This window comes from Microcebus murinus, chromosome 2 (assembly GCF_040939455.1).
Source record: "Microcebus murinus isolate Inina chromosome 2, M.murinus_Inina_mat1.0, whole genome shotgun sequence".
Classification (NCBI taxonomy): Eukaryota; Metazoa; Chordata; class Mammalia; order Primates; family Cheirogaleidae; genus Microcebus; species Microcebus murinus.
In genome coordinates this window covers 87,434,808-87,459,184 of record NC_134105.1, presented here as the reverse complement: position 1 = coordinate 87,459,184, position 24,377 = coordinate 87,434,808, and the positions used below count along the sequence as shown (strand labels likewise).

The 24,377-nt window shown below is 37.9% G+C and overlaps 1 protein-coding gene across 1 annotated transcript in view; it reads left to right on the top strand.

Annotated features, from left to right (window-relative positions):
• Positions 1-24,377, top strand: part of LOC105864053 (mitochondrial adenyl nucleotide antiporter SLC25A24-like) — an 87,024-nt gene that overhangs the window by 16,182 nt on the left and 46,465 nt on the right. Inside the window, exons 2-4 of the mRNA XM_012751704.3 lie at positions 2,473-2,599; positions 13,320-13,407; positions 22,257-22,368. Coding sequence (XP_012607158.1) covers positions 2,473-2,599; positions 13,320-13,407; positions 22,257-22,368 — 327 coding nt within the window. The remainder of the gene's footprint in view (positions 1-2,472; positions 2,600-13,319; positions 13,408-22,256; positions 22,369-24,377) is intronic.

Sequence of the window (24,377 nt, the reverse complement as noted above, 5' to 3'; positions counted from 1 at the left end):
TTTTGCTCTTTGGGATCTGTGCTCCAAGTTTACGTGAAGTTGCTGCTTGTGACAGGTGGGATCATAGGCTATACTTCTTAGAAAAGTGTGATTGTAAATTACCTCTCTGTCAGTGTGGAGCTGTGGGTTGGAGTTTTGGTTGGGTTGAGGCACTGTTTGAGTTACCTGGTCAAGCTGGTCTTGCCCCTTTGTTTCTCTGAAATGGGTGGAGGTGGGTGTCTCCCTGCCTGGGCAGTGTCACTGAATGGGCTTTGAGGCTGGACCTGGAGATTAGGCATCTAGGGATTCAAGATAGGTTGAATTTCCTACCGTGCTTCTGAAGGTGATCGGCTCAGCTTAGTGGGTGGGCCTACAAAGTTTGCTTGTATCTCTGATTGGGTGCCACAGCTGGCAGAAACACAAAGGTACCACAAAGATCTGCATGCTGGTCACCAAGACCTCTCTCTTCTCTTTGTTTCTCCCTAGCTCTCATGGCCGAGTCATGCCATTTCCCCCAGTGGTCCCCATGAGGTGAGACTAGAAAGGGCTTCCTGAGAAGAATTTCAGAATGCTAGGGAAACCAAATGACTGCTTTTGGTTCTCTTTTCCCCTGTAGAGACCGTGAACCCAGGGAATTCTCTTTGTCTGGTGTTGACTTAAGGGAGGGGAGGGGCAGGGCAGTATGGTCAATGTGAGACCATTCTTCTTACTTCTAATTCAGTTTTCTGGACCATACGGGTATCTCAGGTTTGTTGGCAAGTATTGGAGTTTTTAAAAAGATGGTCTGGCCTGTGGATAGTTGCTAATTGAACTCTCTTTGGGGAGCAATGGAGCCTGAGATTTCCTATTTCCTGTTCTGCCATCTTGCTGATGTCACTTTCAAAAATTTATTTAAAAATAAAACTTTATATCACTTCCATAAATGGAAAACTAGTAGATTACAAGTCAGCACAAAATAAATAAGTTGAAAACAAGTTTCTATTATTAAATTCTGGCTAAATACTATATAGATGTTCCTTGACTTATGATAGGGTCATGTCCTAATAAACTCATCATAAACCAAAAATATTTTAAGTCAAAATGCACTTAATACCCCAAGAAATCAATTATAAACTTGAGAAATTGTATGTCAGGGATTATCTGTATTGTCTGATGAAGGTGAGCCTAAGGCTTATACTTTGGTTTTTTTCTGTAAAATTTTGGCAATTTCTGAGGCTTATTAGCACATTGAGATGTTCTCTATGATGCACTCAGGAGGACTGAAAGAAAATTGGAACAGGAATAATTTTCTCACACTGTGATTTAGTGTTGTTTATTTCCATGTTCACACCATATGTATCCCACTCATTGGGAAACACCTGCAGAATTAAGTTGAAATCCTTTTTGTGGCATGTAAGTCCCCTCATGATCTCTCCCCTGCCTGTCTTATCTCTTACTTTTCTCCCTTGCTTTTTGTCCTTAGCAAATTGGAACCATTTAGTGTTGTTATGAAGGATAAATAAGTTTATACATATAAAGCGCTTAGAAGTGCTCCATGAGTATTAGCTGTTATCACTATTATTATTATGTTTTTCCAATTAACATCTATTCTGCCTCCTTGAAAATACTGTCACATATTCTTAGAATATCTCCTTTCATTTATCTTTCCAGCTAGTGCCTATTTTTCTCTGCAAGTCTCAGCTCAAGCACTTTTCCTCTGTGAAGACTCTCCCGAATCCCCCTAAGTCTGTACCTTGAATATATTCCCATTATGTCACCTAACAGATTGTCTTTGGTTATGTGAGTGGTTTCTACAAGTCTGTATATTCCTTCAGGACAGAGACTGTATCTTCTTGCCTTTTAATCCTTAGCACCTCGTCCAGTACCTGGCTTACTGCATTTATTTTTCAATTCAATAAATATTTATTAAGGGCCTATTTATGCCACACTGTATGCAGGTATTGATGTTAGAAAGCTGAACAAGACATGGCCTATGAGGTAGGAGTTTGCTGGAAATATATATGATGTGCATTTAAAAATTATTATTAATTTTTTTATTTAAAAAGCATAAGGCCCAGTGAGATTTATACTTTACAAGGATAGGTCTCAAACCATTAATTAAGCTGAGAGACATACTTGAATTCCACATTTTATTTATGGATAATATTTATCCATATTTTATTTCATTTGTTAACAGATTGTGAGGTTCCTGATGGCAAAGGCTATGTATCTTAGTATCTTTATTCTCTTGAAGTACTTGGCATTCATTGTTTACATCAGGTAAACACTTACTATTAAGATTCATAATTATTTGGAATGACATGGTGGCTTTTTACTATTGCACAAATTTTAAACATTGCTTAATATACTTAGCCTTGTAGCTGTGACTGAAAAACTGGGATAGTGGAAGCTTATGGAAGTAATAATTAGTATGAGTGAAACATGCAAATGTTAGCATGATATAGAGGCTTTACTTATGCTGTATCTCTGTAATGAGTTTCTTCATTCTTATAGGTAATTTTTAGGGCCGGAGATACCAACGCTGATTCAAAATTAGATTTTGGAGAATTTTTGCGGTACCTTCAAGACCACGAGAAAAAAATGAGACTGGCATTTAATAGTCTGGACACAAATAAGAATGGTATGTATATAGGTTTTTTTTTTTTGTTTTGTTTTTTTGTTTTTGAGATAGAGTCTCACTCTGTTGCCCGAGTTAGAGTGCCGTGGCATCAGCCTCACTCACAGCAACTTCAAACTCCTGGGCTCAAGCAATCCTTCTGCATTAGCCTCCTAAGTAGCTGGGACTACAGGCATGTGTCACCATGCCAAGCTAATTTTTTCTATATTTTTAGCTGGCCACTTAATTTGTTTCTATTTTTAGTAGGGATGGGGTCCTACTCTTGCTCAGACTGGTTTCGAACGCCTGACCTTGAGCGATCCTCCCGCCTCAGCCTCCCAGAGTGCTAGGATTATAGACATGAGCCACGACTCCTGACCTGTATGTTTTTTTTTTTTTTAATTATTTTAGTGTATTACGAGAGTACAAATATTTAGGTTAAGACATACAAATGTTTAGGCAAAGACATATATTGTTTTTGCCCCACCTGAGTCAGAGCTTCAAGCGTGTCCATCCCCAGATGGTGCAAATATAGGTGTGAATAAACCCATCCCCTTCTCTGTGCTCCCACCTGACTGACAGCCTATTAATGTTACTACTATGTGCTCATAAGTATTGATCAGTTGACCAATTTGATGGTTAGTACATGTGGTACTTTTTTTCCATTCTTATGATACTTCACTTTGTAGAATGGGCTCCAGCTGTATCCAGAATAATACAAGAGGTGCTAGATCACCATTCTTTTTTGTGGCTGAGTAGTACTCCATGGTATACATATACCACATTTTATTAATCCACTCATGTATTGATGGATACTTAGGTTGTTTCCACATATTTGCAATTGTGAATTGTGCTGCTGTAAACATTCTAGTACAGATGTCTTTTTTATAAAATGTCTTTTTTTCCTTTGGCTAGATGCCCAGTAATGGGATTGCTGGATTAAATGGTAGTTCTACGTTTTTAGCTCTTTGAGGTATCTCCATATTACTTTCCGTAGAGGTTGTACTAGTTTTCAGTCCCACCAGCAGTGTAGGAGTGTTCCCATCTATCCGTATCCATGCCAACATTAATTGTTTTGGGACTTTTTGATAAAAGCCATTCTCACTGGAGTTAAGTGATATCTCATTGTGGTTTTGATTTGCATTTCCTTGATTATTAGAGATATTGAGCATTTTTTCATACGTTTGTTGGCCATTAGTCTGTCTTACCTTGAAAAGTTTGTTCATGTTCTTTGCCCACTATTTAATGGGGTTGTTTGATTTTTTTTCTTGCTGATTTTCCTGAGTTCTATATAGATTCTAGTTATCAGCCTTTTAAGGGATGTATAGCATGTGAATATTTTCTCCCATTCTATAGGTTTTCTGTTTGCTCTTGTGGTAGTTTCCTTGGCTGTGCGGAAGCTTTTTAAAAATTTAATCAGATACTGTTTATTTATTTTTGTTGTTGCTGTGATTGCCTTTGGAGTCTTCTTCATAAATTCTTTGTCTAGGCCGATGTCTGTAAGAGTTTTCCCAACATTTTCTTCCATAATTATAAGGTTTCACCTCTTAGGTTTAAGTCTCTTATCTATCCATCATGAGTTGATTTTTGTGAGAGGTGAGAGGTATGGATCCAGTTTCAGTCTTCTGCATTTGGTTATCCAATTTTACAACACCATTTATTGAATACAGAGAGATTCTCTTCCCCAGTGTATAGTTTTGTTTGCTTTATCAAAGATTAGAGGACAATATGAGATTGGTTTTATATCTGGGTTCTCAGTCTTATATCTCTGTTCTTGTGCAGTACTATGCTGTTTTGGTTACTATAGTCTGGTAGTATAGCTTGAAGTCCGGTAGACCCACCTCCCCTTTTGTTCTTTTTGCTTAAGATTGCTTTGGCTAAACAAGGTCTTTTCTAGTTCCACCTAAAGTGTAGAATTATTTTTTCTAGACCTACAAAAATGGTGATGGCATTTTGATAGGGGTTGCATTGATTCTGTAGGTCACTTTACGTAGTATGGATATTTTAACAATATTGATTCTGCCAATCCATGAGCATGGTAGGGTTTTCCATCTGTTTACATCCTCTATAATTTCTCTTCTCAGTTTTTCACAGTTCTGCCTATATAGCTGTCACTCTTCCTTAGTTAAATGTATTCCTAAATATTTAATTTTCTTTGATGTTATTGTGAAAGGTGTTGCATCTTCGATTTCATTTTTGGCTTGACTCTGACAGGGATAAGGTGATATCTCATTGTGTTTTAATTTTCATTTCCCTGATGATGAGTGATGTTCAACATTTTTTCATATGATTCTTGGCCATTTTATTATCTTCTTTTGAAAAATTTCAGTTCATATCTTTTGCCCACCTTTTAATAGTGTTGTTTGTTCTTTTCTTGCTGATTTGTTGGAATTTTGTGGATTCTAGATATTAGCCCTTTACTGGATATATAGTTTTGAAATATTTTCTCCCATTCTGTAGGCTGTTTGCTCTGTTAATTATTTCTTTTGCTATGCAGAAGCTTTTAATTTAATGAAGTCCTATTTTTTTTTTTTTTTTTTTGAGACAGAGTCTCGCTTTGTTGCCCAGGCTAGAGTGAGTGCGGTGACCTCAGCCTAGCTCACAGCAACCTCAAACTCCTGGGCTCAGGCAATCCTCCTGCCTCAGCCTCCTGAGTAGCTGGGACTACAGGCATGTGCCACCATGCCCGGCTAATTTTTTCTCTATATATTAGTTGGCCAATTAATTTCTTTCTATTTATAGTAGAGACGGGGTCTCCCTCTTGCTCAGGCTGGTTTCGAACTCCTGACCTCGAGCAATCCACCCGCCTTGGCCTCCCAGAGTGTTAGGATTACAGGCGTGAGCCACCACGCCTGGCCTGAAGTCCTATTTATTTATTTTTCTTGTTGCTGTAATTGCCTTTGGGGTTTTAGTCATAAATTCTTTGCCCAGGCTGATATCTAGAAGGGTTTTTTCCCTACATTTTCTTCTAGAATTTTTATGGTTTCATGCCTTAAATTTACGTCTTTTACCCATTGTGAATTAATTTTTGTAAATGTTGAGAGATAAGGGTCCTTCTTCATTCTTCTGCATGTGGCTATCCAATTCTTTCAGCACCATTTATTGATCAGGGCTTTATTTCCCCCGTATATATTGTTGTCTGCTTTGTTGAAGATCAGGTGGTTGTAGCTAGATGGTTTTATATCTAGGTTCTGTTCCATTGGTTTGTGTCTCTATTTTTATACCAATACCTGTTTTGGTTACCAGTTACCATAGCCTTATAATATAGCTTGATGTCTGGTAATGTGATACCTCTAAATCTGTTCTTTTTGCTTAAGATTGCTTTGGCTATCTGGGCTCTTTTTTGGTTCTGGATGAAGTGAAGAATTATTTTTTCTAGATCTATGAAAATTACAGTATTAGGATGGGGATTATGTTGAATCTGTAAATCACTTTGGGCAGTATAGACATTTTAACAGTGATGGATCTTCCAATCTGTGAGAATGAGATGTTTTTCGATCTGTTTTTGTCATCTGCCATATTTGTCATCAGTGATTCATAGTTCTTCTTGTAGAGAACTTTCACCTCCTTGGTTAAGTATATTGCTAAATATTTTATTTTCCTTGTAGGTATTATGAATGGTACTGGGTTTTTTATTTGACTCTCAGCTTGACTGTTATTGGTATATAGAAATGGTACTGATTTGTGTACATTGATTTTGTATTCTGAGACTTTGCTGAATTTATTTATCAATTCCAGGAGTCTCTGGGTAGAGTCTTTGGGATTTTCTAGATACAAGATCATATCCTCAGTGAAAAGTGATAGTTTGACCTCCTCTTTCTCAATTTGGATACCCTTTATTTCTTTCTCTTGCATGACTGCCCTGGCTAGGACTTTCAGCACTATGTTGAATAGAAGTGGGGACAGTGGGCACCCTTGTCTTGTTCCAGTTCTTAGTGGAAATGATTTCAACTTTCCCCCATTTAGTATGATGTTGGCTGTGGGTTTGTCATATATGGCTTTTATAATTTTGAGATATGTTCCTTCTATGTCTAGTTTGTTGGAGTTTTTTTTTTTTTATCATAAAGGGGTACTGGATTTTGCTGAATGGTTGTTCTGCATCTGTTGAGATGATTGCATGATCTTTGTTTTTGCTTCTGTTTATGGGGTGAATCACATTTATTGATTTACATATGTTGAACCATTCTTATATCTCTGAGATGAAGCCCACTTAGTCATGGTGGATTATTTTTTTTTATATACTGTTGAATTTGGTTTGCTAGTATTTTATTGAGGATTTTTGCATTTATATCCATAAAAGATAGTGGTCTATAGTTTTCTTTTTTTGTGTGTGTCCTTTCCTGGCTTTGGTATCAAGTTGATATTGGCTGCATAGAATGAGTCAGAAAGGATTCCTTCCTTCTTGATGTTATGGAATCATTTCTGTAGTATGGGTATCAGCTGTTCTTCATAGGTCTGATAGAATTTGTCTGTGAATCCATCTGGTCTGTGGCTTTTATTTGTTGGGAGATGTTTTTGTTACTGCTTCTATCTCCCTGCTCATTTTTGGTCTGTTCAGGAGTTCTATTTCTTCCTGATTGAGCCTTGAAAGGTTATGTGTTTCCAGGAATTTGTCTATTTTCTCTAGGTTTTCTAGTTTATGTGCATAGGGATTTTTGTAGTTTTCATGGATGATATTTCGTATTTCTGTGGTATAAGTTGTAATATCTTTTTTTTCATTTCTGATTGAGCTTTTTGGGTCCTTTTCCTTCAATTCCTGATTAATCTAGTAAGAGGTCTATTGAGTTTATTTATCTTTTCAAAGAACCAACTTTTTTTTCATAGATTCTTTGTAATTTTTGTTTTGTTTTGTTTTCCATTCATTTAGTTCTGCTCTGAGCATGGTTATTTATTTTATTCTACTGGCTTTGGGTTTGGTTTGCTCTCCCTTTTCTAGTTCCTTGAGATGGGACAATAGATTGTGAATGATCTTTCTTTTTGTTATAGGCCTTGTGTAATTTTCATGACTTTGAATAGTTTTAAGTGTTTCTGTTGGTATTGATTTCTATTAATAGTTTTATTTCACTGTGGTCTGAGAAGATACATGGTATGATTTGAATTTTTTTGATTTGTTGAGACATGTTTTGTGGCCTAAGATATGGTCAGTCTTGGAGAATGTCCCATATGCTGATGAGGAAATGTATATTTAGTAGTTTGCTGGTAGAATGTTCTGTAAATTCCTGTTACTTACATTTATTCTATAGTCCCATTTAAGTTCAGTTTTTAAAAAATTTATTTTCTGATTCAATGACTGCTTTGTTTTCCCTCTTGTGTGAATGTTTTATATGAGTTGTGAGCTTTAGCTTTGGGTTGATTTCACACTGGTGGTTATCTATTGTACACATCCATGTATAATACTATTCTGAGTATTTCCTGTAGGGCAGGTCTGGTTGTGACAAATTTCCTTGGTGTTTGCTTTTCTGGAAAAGTCTTTATTTTTCTGTCAATTATGAAACTTAGTCTTGCAGGATATAAAATTATAGGCTGGCAGTTGTTCCATTTAAGAAGACTGAAGATGGGGCTCCAGTCCCTTCTGCCTTATAAGGTCTCCGCTGAGAAGTCTGAAGTTACTCTATAGGTTTTCTTTTCTAGGTTACTTGTTTCTTTTGTCTTGATGCTTGCAGAATTTTCTCCTTCATTTTGACTTTGGTTGGTTGATTATTACATGTCTTGAAGATGTCCTATTTGCTATGAATCTTCTTGGTGTTCAATGACCATCTTATATCTGGATGTCTGAATCTCTGGTGATACCAGGATGTTTTCCTCAATAATTCCCTCTAATAGGTTTTCCATGTTTTTTGTTCTGTCTTTTTTTCCCTCAGGGATACATATACTTCATACGTTAGCTTTGCATAATCCCATATTTCTCTAAGTGATTGTTCATTCTTTTGTATTCTCTTCTTTGCCTCTTTGAATGACTGTTAGCTGGAGAGCCTTGTCAAGTTCTGAGATTCTCTTTTCTCCTTGGTTTAGTCTGTTATTGAAGCTTTTGGCTGTGTTTTGAAATTCCTTAGATGACTGTTTCATTTCTTAAAGTTCTGTTATATCCTTTCTTATTTTGTCTGGCTCTTTAGCAGCTTTTCCACTGATATTTTGTCATTCTCTTTTTGGCTTCTTTTTGTTGGTTTTCAACTTTCTCTTCAATTCCATTCATCTTATTTGCCATCCATATTTTGAATTCCATTTCTGTCATTTCAACAGTTTCCTTTTGATTGGCATTCACTATTGTAGCCCCATTGTTATCCCTTGGAGGTGTTGAATTGTTCTGTTTTTTCATGTTGTCAGAGGGTTTTTTTGCTGGTTTCTTCTCATCTGACTGTTTTTCCCTCAGCTCTGGGCTAATAGGTTCTGTCTCCTTTGCTGAGAACACTCCTGCTTAGTTAGGAAAAGGGGAGGACAATAGATGGTGCTTTTGTGTCCTACTTTGGAATGTTGATCAATCAGGGGAGGGACAGCTGCACTGAAAGCCTGTAGTGCAGCTATTCTGTTTTGTCCTGTTACCCTGTGATTGCTTCATTTCAAGCCAGTGCTGGATGCTCTTTTTTTGGGATGGTGGGTTATTTCACAGCTTGTTGCTAGAAATTTGAGTGGGGGATTGATTCAGACCCTCTCCATGGAGGCTGAAATTATGGGGGATTCCTCTGCCTGGGCTCTCCCAGCAGAGGTGACAGTGGCAGCTGGGTGAGGCTATCTAGGCAGTGGTTGTGGGTGACTAGGTTGTGGGTGTTTGCTCAATCCAGGTCTAGGTGTAATGGCAGCTCAAGGCAAGGGGGTCCCTGGTGGAGTGTTGGACCTTGGGATTGTTCCACTGGCCCTATGGCAATGGTGGAGACTCAGGAATGGTGTCTTGGGGCCCAGGCACAGTGTAGGAATCTTAGGGGTGGTGTCAGGGGCCCAGTAGGAGCCCTGAAGCTGCAGAGGCAGAGCCTTTGGCCTGGGCCCAGTGAAAGCCTGTATCTGAGGATTATGAGGGTAGAAGTGCACAGGTGGGTGGGATCTGTTCCACCAGTGCAAAGATAGTTGATGCATTGACAGTTGCATGGTGGGGTTGGTTCCAGGGGTTCAGGAACTGTAGAGGCAGGCCAGGGCCACCAGCTGGCTGGGTTCTCCCCTTGTTCCAGTCCTGCTTAGGCAGTCATTCCAAGCCTTCCCAGATGGTGTCTGTGGCACCTGCAGCTCCTCCTATGTTCAGATCCCATGCTGGGGATAGGGATGCTCAGCTCCCAGTTACAGGGCACTTCACGGGGTAGTGTCCTTTCTGCCTGCTCCCTCTCTCGCCTGGTGGGAGTGATGCAAAGGCTACTACTGCAGAGTTGAGTCCTGAACATACCTGGCATCATGCACCTGGGAGTTCAGTAGAAATCCAAGTCAACAGCCCCCAGATCCCTGCTGTGCCCTTGGTATAATGTTGCTGCATAGATCTGAACAGCTCCCTGATCAGTCCAGAGGTCTATGGCGGTGGAAGCAGTCCCCTCACAGCTTGGGCTGCCTGAAACTTTTGATCCTCTCCTTGAGAGTGGTGCTCGTGCAGGCTGCTTCTCATCTGCTATCTTCCCCTTTCCCCAGCAGTGTGAGTTATATTGGGATGGCTGGTTTAATCTCTGAATTGGTAGGTGGTGCTCGTGGGTAAGAATCAGCTGTGCTCTGTTTGATTAAGTAGGTGCTATAATGGGCTGTACAAGTTGTTCTCCCTGTCTGTAGGTGGTGCTTGCAGGAAAGAGTTAGCTGCAGTGTTGTTCTCTGGGACTTGTGACTGGCTCTGTTCCTTCAGGAGAAGCACTTGAATGCCCCAGGTAGTGGGCAGGGCCCTGGAGCTCTTAAGGGACTCCTTATTCTCCACCACAGCAGAGATGAATGGAGAAGTGAGGCTGGATGGGGCTAGGTCATAGAAGCCTGTCTTCAGGCTCAACAAAAGCAGGCACAAAAGCTGTCTCAGCCTGGATGGAGTGTCCGCTCCTAAGCTGCTGGGAAAAGTCACCAGCAAGGGCCTGAAGTGACCCCACCAAACCAGAAATTCTGCTCATGGGGGAGAGGCCATCTTGGATTCACCAACTGGCTTTTGGGAGTAGGTTTTGCTCTTCTCCCTCTTCCCCCGTCCTGTGGTTCTCTTTCCAGTGTCTGGTTGCAAACAGAAGCTTGAAGTAGCTGATCTCACCAGCAGTGGAGCTCTGGGTTGGGAACTTTGCCTGAGGTCCCACCCTGGTCTGAAAGCATGGCTTTCTTGTGGCGGGAAGGTGCTCCACTAGTGCACTGCAGCTTGGACCCACACTGCACTCTCCTTTCAGTGCTGCCCATGTTGGCTCTCTTGCCTCCTGAGATTAGTCCATAAATCTCCCCTCTGTGCTCCCAAGCAATACGATCAAGTCCTGGGGGTATGGGATCCAGCCTGTGGGCCTGTCACCTGATCCCTCTCCTTAGTTCAATCCTTGACCATGGCAGGGAGAAGCTGCTGGTCCCAGATTGCTCGTGGAGTGCTCAAGCAGTCTTAATGCCTCTCTGCTTCAGGGTATATTCCCTGATCTGCTGGAGCAGCCAGGCAAGCTGCAGTGGGGAGAGCCAGCAGGCAGGGAGCTCACAGTCTGAGCATCCCTTGATCCACTGCAGGTCCTCAAGGAGAAAGGTGTGGGCCTCACTCTGTGTGGGAGCCTTGATGCAGTGGAAATGCCAACAGAAGGGAAGCAGTCACTTCAGAGAGCCCCAGCTCAAGTGCCCCTGTGGCACCAGTGACACTTGGCAGCAGTGGGCAGGGGAAGGGAGGGGAAGAATGAGTCGGAATAGAGGAGAGCCAGCACTCTAACCCTCTCTTTCCCTCTCCCCAAAAGATAGTCTGACCAGGATGTCCATGCTCTGGGATCACACAGATCTCCAGGACCCACTGCCATTTGTGTAGGAATTGGGAACTGTTTGTATGGGAATAGGTGATAAGAACACTGAAAGGCTAGAGCTCCCTGGGTAGAACAAAGGCTCACTATGGGTGGAGAAGCCATATGGACCGCACTGTCTTGGCTCTGGTCTATGGTGATGGGGAAGCAACCCCAAGGGGGCTGCAGCCTAGTGCTTTGTTTTCAAGAAGCTCCTACCTAGTTCAGTGGCAGTGGCAGCAGCTTTTGGGCTTGTGAGGGTAGAAAAGCTCTCCAGCAGCTCAGGAGCCTGCTGACTACTAGAGGCGTGAGGGAAAAGAAACGTAACACTCACCTACCCTTACTACCGGGTTCCGAGTTTCTCCGGGATTGATCTCTGCCATTGTCTTATTTCTTCTTGTTCTGTTCCACAACTTCTTCCTGTGGAACCTCTGGTTGGTTTGATATCTTTCTTCAGAGTCTCATCTGAGATTTTGTTTGTTTGTTTGTTTTTGTTTTATTTGAAACTTTTCCTTCTTTCTAGGATGATCTGGTGACCAATGTCTCTAGTCAGCCTTCTTCCCTTCCTTTTAAAAGTTACTAAATTGAATTGATGAGTATAGTGTTTGAAGATTATAATGGGATATAAGGCACAGGATCCAGCCTCCTCAGTTGAAGAAACTTTGATTTCTAGGCTGAGTAATAGACCAATAAATTTCATCCTGTTGAGTCTAGAACACTAGAGGCCTTGGAGTCTAAGATTCTATGTATGAATAAGGGACTTTGTCCACTGGCTAAATAAGTAATGTCTCATACATATATGTTTACTACTATTTGTAAATATATGCGTATGCAGCTATGGTTCAGAAATACAAATTAAAGTTGTGACAGAATTTATTGTAGCTTTTTGACATTATATATTTTTCAACTAGAAGAAAGTTGATTTTTTTTTATATAAAAAAGTTATCCCCATATTTGGAAAGACAGGATGTCCTCAACTGTTTGCTTTATACAAGGGAGGAATCAAAGTTTATTTGGATTTGGAAAACAATTGATTAGATTTGTATTTTAGAATTTGAGGTGAATATGGAACACTTAATTTTCCCTTTGTAACATCCATTAATGTGAGGGTGAAATGCATAGTAGGCTTGTATTAAATATATATGGTGTCTTAAAAGAGTTTGGGGCTATATTTTAAGTATATTGTTTCTTTTAAAGCTTACCTTATAAAACATTGAGTGGCCTTATTTTGCTGCCCCTGAATCAATCTTCAGAATTAACTTTTTCAATTGTTTTCAAGTATATACAATAATCAAGAACCTATTTAGATCTACAATCTCTTATTGGAAACACTTGGGGCCAGATGTGTTTTGAAATTTAAAATCTCGATTTTAGAAAGGTAATATATTGCATATATGATATGTTATATACTACCCCAGGTGGGGCATGGGGCACTACCATGTGATTATATACACATTGATTATATACACATGTGATTATATACACTACCATGTGATTATATACACTACCATGTGATTATATACACTACCATGTGATTATATACACATATACACATTGCTGAATATTTCAGCAATGAAATATGAATATTTGCACTAAATTAGATAAGTAATTACCTAAAATTAACCTCATGTCAGTTTAAAGCAGGTTTTGCCATCAAATGAATGTTAGTGCTAAATTCACAAAAATTTTTTTTTAGTTTTTAGAGCTTTTGAGGCTTTGAGCTGTGGATATGGGCTTACAGACCAATAAAACATATGGGATTTTAAAGACTTTTGCATTCTAAGTATTTTTGCCTTCTTGTCTTTTCAGATACTTTAACTTGACATTTTTTTCATTATTTAAAGGAGTAATAGAAGTTTCAGAAATACTTGCTGCTTTGAAATCTATGGGTATGAATATTTCTGAAGAGCAGGCAGTCGAGATTATTAAAAGGTCAGCCCCATCTTTATTTTTAATTGTTTTTATTTGTTTTATAGTATTAGAAACTAATTGCTGTACATGTGACATTTTCCTCCTTATTCTATAACTTTGTGAATAAGCTTGCTTTTTTTATTATTATTAATTCTGTCTCACTTTGAATCTATCCCTTTAAAAGCAACTTGCAAAGTCATTCCCTAGACCATTTAAGCAGCAGAAATCAAGATCTCAATTTCCTTAGTGAATCTTTGTTCTAAGTCCTTGATTTTCTTTGTGGTTTCTTTGTGTTGGTTATCCATTTTTTCTTGCATATCATTGAACTTTCTTACAATCCAGTTTTGGAATTCTTCTGTCATTTTAGTGTTTTGGGTTTGTTCAGTCTCCATTTCTTGAGAGCTGGTGTATCTCTTAGGGGGAGTGTTTTCAGTTTGATTTTTTGAAGTTCCAGAATTCTTACGCTGAGCTGTCCCCATCTGGATCAGCTGATGGTGCCCAGGGGTCCTCTCTTCTGTAGTTTCTTGATCAGCCACTGGGGGAGCTGTTCCACCACACTTGGAAGGTACCACTGATGGAAGGGGTTACTTTTGGAGCCTATTGTGGCCACTTGCAGAGGATTTGTTCCTTCACCACTGCCCTGACCTGGGGAGGAGATCCAGCCCCAGCGTTTTGATCAACTGGGTGACCTAAACTGTTCTGGGAAGCAAAGTCTTTTATACTGTGTGCTTATGCACTGTGCACAGGCCCAGAAGATTCTCCCTAGATCTGGGGGATAGTGGGTTTTCTTGTCTAACCCTACCTCCAGGGGTGGAGCCTACCAGTTTCAGGAGAGATGTGGGCTAGGGGGAGGAAGTAGCTCCCCAGTCTGCCCTGCACCCCGGGGGCCCCAGTGGCTGTGGCTCCCATTGGTGTTAGTCTTCTCAGTAGTTTGTTGATTGAGCCAGGCCTGGCTAGCCTATCGTAGATTGTATAGGGTCAGAATTTGTCAGGAGAGTCTCTAGGCTGGGGGAGGGGATCTGGCTGCTCACCATATCGCACTGTGGTGGCTGGGCTGTTGACTCCCTCCATGGTGACAGCTTGCCTACTCACAGGGCACCAGCATTGGGGGCAACTGTTTAGGAGGTGGCAGGTGCTGAGTTGGGGGTCTGGGTCATTAGAACACCCTGTTGCCTTCTCTTTGCTGCCTTTCTGACCACCGGTTCAACCATAGTTCTCGCTCTTACTGACCCGCCCTGTGCAGTCTTATTTGCCTGAGGCAGTTCCAGCTTAGAGCCCCAGACTTAGTGAACAGCTCTGTAGGGCTGGCCCTGCTCGTTACCAGAGGCAAGACATCTAACTGCCTCCCTTATCAGTTCAGTTTGGTTTCCTCCCATCTATGGGCTCCAGGGAGTTTCCAATAATGACGGTACTCTCCAGCACCCTCTTCTCCTGCTGCAATTTTGCACCAATTTCAGACAGAGCCCTGGCTGGGTGGGTGTGGAGGTCAATGGGGAAGCAAGGAGTTCTCCTGTGCGTCTGATCTCCTTTCACCCCCTGGCCTGGCTGGCCGGTGCCCTCCCACATGCCCTGTTGTTTGTTTTGCACTCTCCAGAGAACTAAATCTTATCTCCTGATCACCTTGTTATTTCCTTTTTTGAGAGTCCCATGCTGAACCTCTGCAGATTCTTGATGCTGTCTTTGTAGGGGGGAGAGCCAGTTGTGTGTAGGAGACCAAGATCTTTGTCTCCTTCTCTGGGAGCAGGAATTGGGGAGGGGGTTACCTTTACTCCGCCATTTTTTTCTTCCCTCCTATTTACTCTTAATTTGCCACTGTCTCTTTTCCCCCCAAAGCATAAATGTTTGATAGCATGTCTGGGCTTGAGAAGTAAACACTGTGAATTAAGTACCTTGATTCACTATAGGATCTACCTGAGGTGGTATGTGGGTTCTCAAACCTACTGTTTCAGCTCATCCCTTAAATTATACCAGTTTGATTTTCTCATAATGCTGCCAAGTATCTAGTGCTTTGATATGCCCTCTGTGTAAAATATATTCTAAGTGTGTTAGAATAACATGTTTTAGGTTATCTATGACTTAAACAGCCTTGAACTGTTGTCTTCCAGTTTTTCACAAGGGTAAGAGATGTGTTTATAGCTTGAGAAGAACCAGAGAAATTGTAGTGTGGGGACTTTGAGGGTACAGAAGCCATATTTGCCATATAAGATAATATTTTGAATTCTGGTGGCTTTATTTCTTCTTTTCCAATCCTTATATCTTTGATCAATTAATTTTTCTTGTTTTGCTGTAATGGTGTTGAATGAAAATGGTAACAATGGGCATCCTATCTCTTTCCTCTTTTTATTCATTTATTTTTTTGAGACAGAGTCTCACTTTGTTGCCCAGGCTAGAGTGAGTGCCGTGGTGTCAGCCTAGCTCACAGCAACCTCAATCTCCTGGGCTCAAGCGATCCTCCTGCCTCAGCCTCCCGAGTAGCTGGGACTACAGGCATGCACCACCATGCCTGGCTAATTTTTTCTATATATATTAGTTGGCCAATTAATTTCTTTCTATTTATAGTAGAGATGGGGTCTCGCTCTCGCTCAGGCTGGTTTTGAACTCTTGACCTCGAGCAATCCGCCCGCCTCGGCCTCCCAGAGTGCTAGGATTACAGGCGTGAGCCACTGCGCCCGGCCTCTTTCCTCTTTTTAAAAGGAATACTTCTGGCCAGGTGTGGAGGCTCATGCCTGTAATCCCAGCACTTTGAGAGGCGGAGGTAGGGGTATTGCTTGAAGCCAGGAATTTGAGTCTAGCCTGGGCAACATAGTGAGACCCCATCTCTACAATATTAATAGGAAATACTTCCAATATTTTATCATTAAAAGTGGTTTATAATCTTCATCATGTTAAGGAAGATCCCTTCTATTTTGTCAAGAGATTTTTTTTTTTAATTACAAATAAGTTTAGATTTGTGAGATGGTCATATGTATCTTTCCTTAATCTATTAATGTGGTAAGTTAATTTATAGATTTTTCTCTTTGTGAACTTATCCTTACATTCCTGGGATAAACATAACCTAAAAAATATTCTGATGGATTCAATTTGCTAAAATTTTGTTTGTAACTTTTACATTTATGTGCATGGGTGAGATTGCCCCATTCTATTCTTTTGACTATCCTACTCTGATTTTGTTTTTTAGGTTATAGTGACCTCATGGAGTGAGTTGGGGAGTAGTCTTTCTTTTATATTCTCTAGATTGAATAAAATTGGATTAATCTGTTCCTTCAATGTTTGAAAGAACTTAATTGTAAAACCCTCTCATCCTGGTGTTTTCTTTATGAGAAAATTTTAAATAATTGATTCAATTTCATTAACAGTTTTAGAACCAACCATTTCCATTTTCCATTCCTTCTTAAGCCAATTTTGAAAAACTATATTTTTCTAAGAATTTATTAATTTCATCTAAATTTTCAAATTTATTGGCATAAAGCTGCTCATAGTATTCTTACTGTTTAGTTTCTTCTAAATCTATAGTTTTCTTCTTTTTTTCATCCCTAATGTTTATGTATGCCTTTTCCGATTTTACTGTTAATCCTTTCAAGTAATCAACTTTTGGCATGTGATTCTCTTTGTTGTATCCTGCTGTTGTATCTATGAAATTGCTTGAAGCCAAAACAGCCTCAAAACACATAAGGCTAAAAATAGTACAAATGTTATTTTATTTGTGTTTATTCTTTCAATTAAGTTTGGATGATCAGTTCACCAATTTTCAGAGTTCTTTTCTGTTATTGCAAGAGCAGTAACTAAGTACTTTTGTAAGTGCTTTTGATATATTTGACAAGTTTTGTTATATAATTTAGTATTTTCATTCTTATTTAGCTCTAAGTTTAAATATATATAATCAGTTTTTATTCTTTTTCACTTCAGATATTTAGAAGTAGTTTTTTCCATTTAAAAATGTATGGGAATTTTTAGAGTTTATTATTATTAATTTCTAACATAATTGCATTGTAGTTAAAGAAGATGGCCTGTATGATACTGTTTCTTTAAATGTTTTTGAGGTTTAATTTTATGGCCTAGTACAAATAGAGTTTTTGTAAATGTTTGATATATGCTTGAAGAGTATATGTTTTCTACTTGTTGCATGCAGGGCATTACATAACAGCATTAAAACAAGTTTGTTAATTCTATGGTTTAGATGTCTGCCTGACTTTAAATGACTGATATGTTGAAATCTACCACTATGAGGATGGATTTTCAATTTCTCTTTGCAGTTATATTATTTTTAGCCTTATGTATTTTGAGGCTCTTTCCAGGCTCAGCCAACTTCAGAATTGTTATATCTTCTTGGCAAATGGAATATTTTATCATTACAAAATGCAATCTGTTTTGCTTGATATTATTATGGTACTAATGCAGCTTTTTGTTTTATTGGTATTTGCTATCATTTACATTTATCCTTTGTATGCTTATATGTTTGAGTATGTCTTTTTTTTAAATTTCAGAGTATTACAGGGGTACAGCCGTTTTGGTTCAATGAATTGCTTTTGTGCCATTTGAGTTAAAGTTGTAAGTGTGCCAATCACCAAGATAGCGTGCATTGTAACTGTTAGATGTGAATTTGCCTGTCCCTTCCTTCCCCCTCCCACCTGTTTGGTTTTCACTGAATTTTGCTACCATATGTGCACATGAGTGTTGATCAATTAGTTCCAGTTTAATAGTGAGTACATGTGGTGTTTGTTTTTCCATTCTTGTGATACTTCGCTTAGAAGAATGGTCTCTAGTTCCATACAGTTTGTTACAAAGGGTATTAGTTCACTATTTTTTATGGCTGAGTAGTACTCCACAGTATACATATACTACATTTTATTAATCCAGTCATGTATTAATGGGCATTTGGGTTGTTTCCACATCTTTGCAATTGCGAATTGTGCTGCTATAAATATTCAAGAGTATTTCTTTTATATACAGCTTATATATTGATTTAATTTTTTATCCAACCTGATAATTTGATTTTTGATTGGTGACTTTACAGTGTGTGTGTATGTATGTGTGTGTGTGTATATATATATATATGAATTATTGATTTATAGTATTTGGACTTGTTTCTATTAATGTATTTTTGCTTTCTATCCATCCTACTCTTTGTGTGCTTCTCTTTTTTCCTTTCTTATAAATTAAAAAAAAATTTTTATTCATTTTTTACTGGTTTGAAATTTACATTCTTTGTTTCTTGTTAATAGTTGGTTTTGAAATTTTACTGTACAAATTTAATTTAAAGATTAAACAAAATCTTTCCCTCCTCTTCCAGCAATAGAAAGACTTGAGAACACTTCCATTTCCAATCATCTGTCTCCTGATTTATATGGTATTTTGTTTTCTTTTAACTGAACAAATATTGTAATTGTTATTTTATACAGAAAATTTGTTTAGATATATTTATATTTAGCATTTTATTTACTACCCATTTTTTCTTGAGTCCTGGACTGTCACTCCAGGATACTTTTTCTTCTTCATGAGCTTATATCATTTGGAAATTCCTTTAGTGGAATTGGTACTGAACTCTAAGTTTTTGAGTATCTGAAAGCATGTCTATTTTACTTTCATTCTGGAAAGAGAGTTTTGCTAGATACACAATTCTAGTTTGACAATTATTTTTTCTCAGATCTTTGAGATATTATTCTACTGTCTCTTAGATTCCACTGTTAGATGGAAGTTTGGGTCAGTCTGATTATTGACCCTGGGTAGAGGATCTGTCTCTTCTCTCTGCCTCCTCTTATGATCTTATTTTTATCATTGGTGTTTTGTATATAGTGAATAGGTCTGGCTTTCATTTTATTAATTATATTTCCTCAAGATTAATGTCGTACTTCCTGAAACTGTGCGTTCATGTCTTATAACAATTTTGGAAAATTCTCAATTTTTATGTTTTTAAAGATAGCCTCCCTTTCATTCTCTTTATTCCCCTTTCTCATATTTTCTGTTTTCTTCTTTTTCTGTGTGGCATTCTGGGTGAGTCCTTCAAATATCTCTTCAAATTTACTAATTCTCTCTTCATCTGTATCTTATCTTCACTTAACCATTCTGTTGAGTTTACTTTTTTTTTTTACTTTTTTAGTTATGTTTTTATTTATAGAAGTTCCATTTGGTTTTTTCCCAAATATGTTAAATAATTTATAGTTTCTTATTCTTTCTTGTTGTTTTGAATCTATCTTTTATCTCTTAACATGAGATACATGTAGTTAATCTGTATCTTGTATCTGACAGTCAGAATATTTTAAATACTTGTAAGCACAAATATGTTTTGGACTATTGCTGTGGACAAAATCTAAGTATATACTTTTATAAGAGATATATTTTCCTATAAATGAAAATGTTGAAAAAGAACGAATAGAAAAAGCAAAACTCATTACTAAAAATGAGAAGGGACAGTTTATAATGATTAGGGCTTTAATTCACCCAGAAGATATAACAATTCTAAATTTGTATGGATCTAATAATACAGCCCTAAGTTTATAATAAGGCAAAGATTGATGAAACTACAAGGAAGAATAGGTAAATATCATAAGACAGTTTAACAGAGATTTCTCAGAAATAGAACAGACAGACAGAAAATATCATTAAGGATAGAATATTTGAACAATATCACCATCAGTATTTTTCTAGCAAACATACATAGAATATTGTACTAAAAAACTGCAGGGTATGCATTTTTTAAAACGTACAGAAAATTTATAAGAATTGACCATATGCTAGATCATAAAGGAAATGTAAAATATTAAAAAGAATTGGAATCATACAAAATATGTTCTCTATCCATAATGCAATTAAACAAGAATAATGTTTTTTACAATAAAAAAGTTTTTTTAAAGTATTCATAGATAGGACAAGTTTGATAGAAACTTAGTAGTTTTATCAGTCTATACATTTTTTTCCACTGATGTGACAAAAGGGTATTTTATAAGCCATTACTCACAAAATTATATGTTGCTGTACTATTTGGAATATTGGAAATATGCTGCTAAATACTACGCTAAGATAAATTTTGTATTCCCAATAGCAATGATTTATTCAAAATTTACTTGTAGAACTTCTATGAACTTCAGTCATAGCTCTAGCTGCAAAGCATGCAGTTGTGAACAAGCCAAAACTTCCTGCTTCAGGGTTTCAGGCAAGTAGGGGAGGTAATACCAGGTGATTACCATACAGTGTCATAAATGAAAGCAGATTGAAGTGGTGCACATTGCCCGTTGGTGAAGTATTTAGTAATTATTTTGTTTATCAGTTATTTTTGTTGTATGTAGAATTCTAGATTGACAGTTATTTCTCTTAGCACTTTGAAGTTGTCATTAAAGATGTCTGCTGGTTTGCACGGACTTATGATGAGATGTTGGTGGTTGCTTTTTCCATTTCCCTTTGTATGTAATGTTTCCTTCTCCCTCCCTTTCTTCTGTCCTTTCTTTCTTTTTTGAACTCCAACATTGCTGAGCGACAGAATTTCTATTAAGTTCACAGCCCTTCTATAGCTATTTTTGTGTGGCTGATGGAGTCGTGTATAACTTAGTATTCAGCCAAAGATTCAAAGGGATATCTATATAGTTTCTGGAATACTCTCCAAAATTTTCCCTGCAAATTTCTGCTGCCTCAGCAGCTCTGAGCTCCAATTGCTGTTTATTCTACCCACCTGTTTTGTACTTACGCTCCTACTTCTCTATATTAATGTTTGGAAAGTGTCCCCAGCCATAAATGAGAGTGAATAGAGTTCCTTCTTTCAGGTATCACAACCCTGTCCTGTTTGTAGACCAGTGCCTGAAAACAGTTGTTTCATTTATTATGTCTAGTTCATAATTGTTTACAGTGGGAGTTTAAGTTCTATACCCACTATTTTGTCTTGGCTGTAAAAGTAATTGTACTAATCTTTTTGTTGGAAGAATGGAATTTGCTTTCTAGAATTTCCATTTAGAAAAATTCTACTTAAAAAGGATTTTACTTAATTCCACCTTTTACTGAGACACAAAGAAACAAATTCAGATTTTTTTTTTATTTGAAATGCTTAAAAAGTAAGTAAATCCTAAATTTTACATGGTAAAAAGTGAGACTTCTTTTTAACTTCATAAATAAAAGGTTATTTTAAAAGTGATTTAAAAATCTATGAATAGGGAGAAGAAGGTAAGAAGTAAAAATAATCCTAGAAGAGCCAAAAGGTATATGATTACCCTTCAGTCATTTTTATTCACTTCTCATTCATTCAACAAACATTTATTGAATGCTTAGTGCTAGAGATGTACAGGTCACTTAGAAATAGTCTTTCCCTTAAAAATATCACAGGAAAATATGAGATAAATACATACAAATATATAATTAAAAAGCAATATGGAATAAATTCCAGTAGAGGGGCATTCGACAAAATATATGATCAATACTCCTTAAAGCTGTCAAGATTATCAAAAACAAGGAAATTCTGAGAAATTGTCATAGCCAAGAGGAGCCTAGGGAGACATGATGGCTAAATAGAATGTGGTATCTCAGATGGGATCCTGAAAGAAAAAATGACATTAGTTAAAAACTAAAAAAATCTGAATAAAGTATGGACTTTAGTTAATAATAGTGTATCAATATTGGCTCTTTAATTTTACTATCTTAATGTAAGATGTTATCAATGGGGAAACTGGGTGTGGGATATATGGGACTCTTTATACTAGCTTCACAATTTTCCTGAAAATTTAAAACTTTTCTAAAATAGTCTATTTTTAAAAATGTGAAAATACAGTGATATTCATGAAGTCCAAAGGAGTGGCTCTAACAATAAATATTTAAGAATCATTTAATTAATTTCTATAATGGTGCTAACTTTGTTATAAATGTTATAAACTGTGGTTTTTAAATTTCAGCATGGATACTGATGGGACAATGACAATAGACTGGGATGAATGGAAGTACTACTTTTTACTTCATCCTGCAACAAATATCACTGAAATTATTCATTTCTGGAAGCACTCTGCTGTAAGATTACTTTGCATTTTACTCTGGTTTTATTTTGCTCTAAATGTCATAGCTATTATTATGAATAGTACAATCCCTAAAATACTTGCTACTTAGTGGCTAAAGTTACAATATTCCCCTCCAAAAGTCATGTTGAAACTTAGTCCCCAATGTGTTAGTATTAAGAGGTGGGGCCTTTTGGAGGTGTTTGGATCATGAAGGCTCTACCCTCTTAAATGGATTCATCTATTCGTGAATCAGTGGGTTAATAGATTAATGGGGTTATAATGGGAGTGGAACTGGTGGTTTTATAAGAAGAGGAAGAGAGACTTGAGCTAGCATGCTCAGCCCCCTTGCCATGTGATGCCCTGCACTGCCTTGAGACTCTGCACAAAGTCTCCACCGGCAAGATGGCCCTGACCAGATGTGGACCCTAAGCTTTGGACTCCTCAGTCTTCATAATTGTGTGAGCCTAATAAATAATTTCCCCATCTCATTTATTTCTCTATCTGTCCATCCATCCATCCATCCTGTTGGTTCTGTCTCTCTGGAGAAGTTTGACTAATACAAGATGTTTCCTTATTTTCACTGTTTTATGTTTTCTGAAGCCTGTATTTTATTAGTTTTTTTCTAATTACTTTAAACTGCTCCTGGCCTACACTTTCTTATACCTGTCTCCTGGTACACACAGACAAGAGATTTTTAAGGAATAAAGGATATATACCCGGAAATGGAATTGCTGGATCATAGAGTATTTGTTCAATTTTACTAAGTATAATAATATCAAAGTATTTTCCAAAATGTTTAGACCATGGTTTGTTTCCACCAGCAATGGATGAAATTCCTCTTGTTCCATATCCTTGCCAACGGTAGTATTGTCTAATTAAAATTTTTGCCAATCTGGTAGATAATTAAATAGAATATCACTGTAATTTTAATTTGAATGATTTGAAAATCTTTTGATGGGCCATGTTGTGTCTTGAAGCTTTACAGGCTTTCTTTTCAGTGACTTCTGAAACTGTTTAAGATCAGCAATGACCTGCATTTGACAACTTCAATACTCAATTCATACATCTTGATCTGTCAGTTGCATTTGATATAGCTGATCCTTCCATTCTAAAAACACCTGCTTCACTTGGCTTCCAGGACACCACATTCTATTGGTTCCTTTGTCTCTCTCTCCCCTTTCTTTTTCAGTCTCCTTTGTTTGTTCTTCCTCTTTTACCTGATGCTATGGGTTGAATTGTGTATCCCTCGACCTGCCTAACCCCCAAAATGATATATTGAAGTCCTAACGCCCAGGACCTCAGAATATGGTCTTATTTGGAAATAGGGTTGTTGCAGATGCAATTAGTTAAGATGAGGTCATACTGGAGTAGTTTGGGCTGCAATCCAATATGACTATTTTCCTTATATGAAGACAACTGTGTGAAGATAGATATACACTTGGAGAATGCCATCTGAAGACATAGGCAGAGCTTGCAGTTATGCAGCTGCAAGCCAAGGAATGCCATAGATTGCCAGCAACCCACCGGAAGTTAGGAAAAGGCAAGGAAAGGTTCCTCTACAGGTATCAGCAAGAGTATGATCCTGCTGACATCTTGATTTCAGACTTTTAGCCTCCAGAATTGTGAGAAAATAAAGGAAAGGACAGAAACCAATAAGGTTGTATTATCAAGTAAGTTGCTACTGTGGGTAGCTGGAGCTTACTATCATTGAAGAACTCAGAGCCAGTACAGGACACATTCTTCAGACTTATCCTGCCCAAGCAGTGAAGGAACTAGGGTATTCATCCTCCAACATCAAATACATCAGGTATTGGTAAAAAATGGCTCTGGAAGTTATGTGGACATTGATTTGCTGATACTTCCAGAGTGTCTTACAAATAGGCAGCGTGGATTGTGGCAGCCATAGAGAATCCTCAGGTAAAGAGTCAGGTAGATTCTTGCTGTTGCAGATCAAGCCATCATGCTTGGAAAAGGTAAATGCTGAAGGAATATGGGCAGGATACCAACAATGTTTGCTTTAGG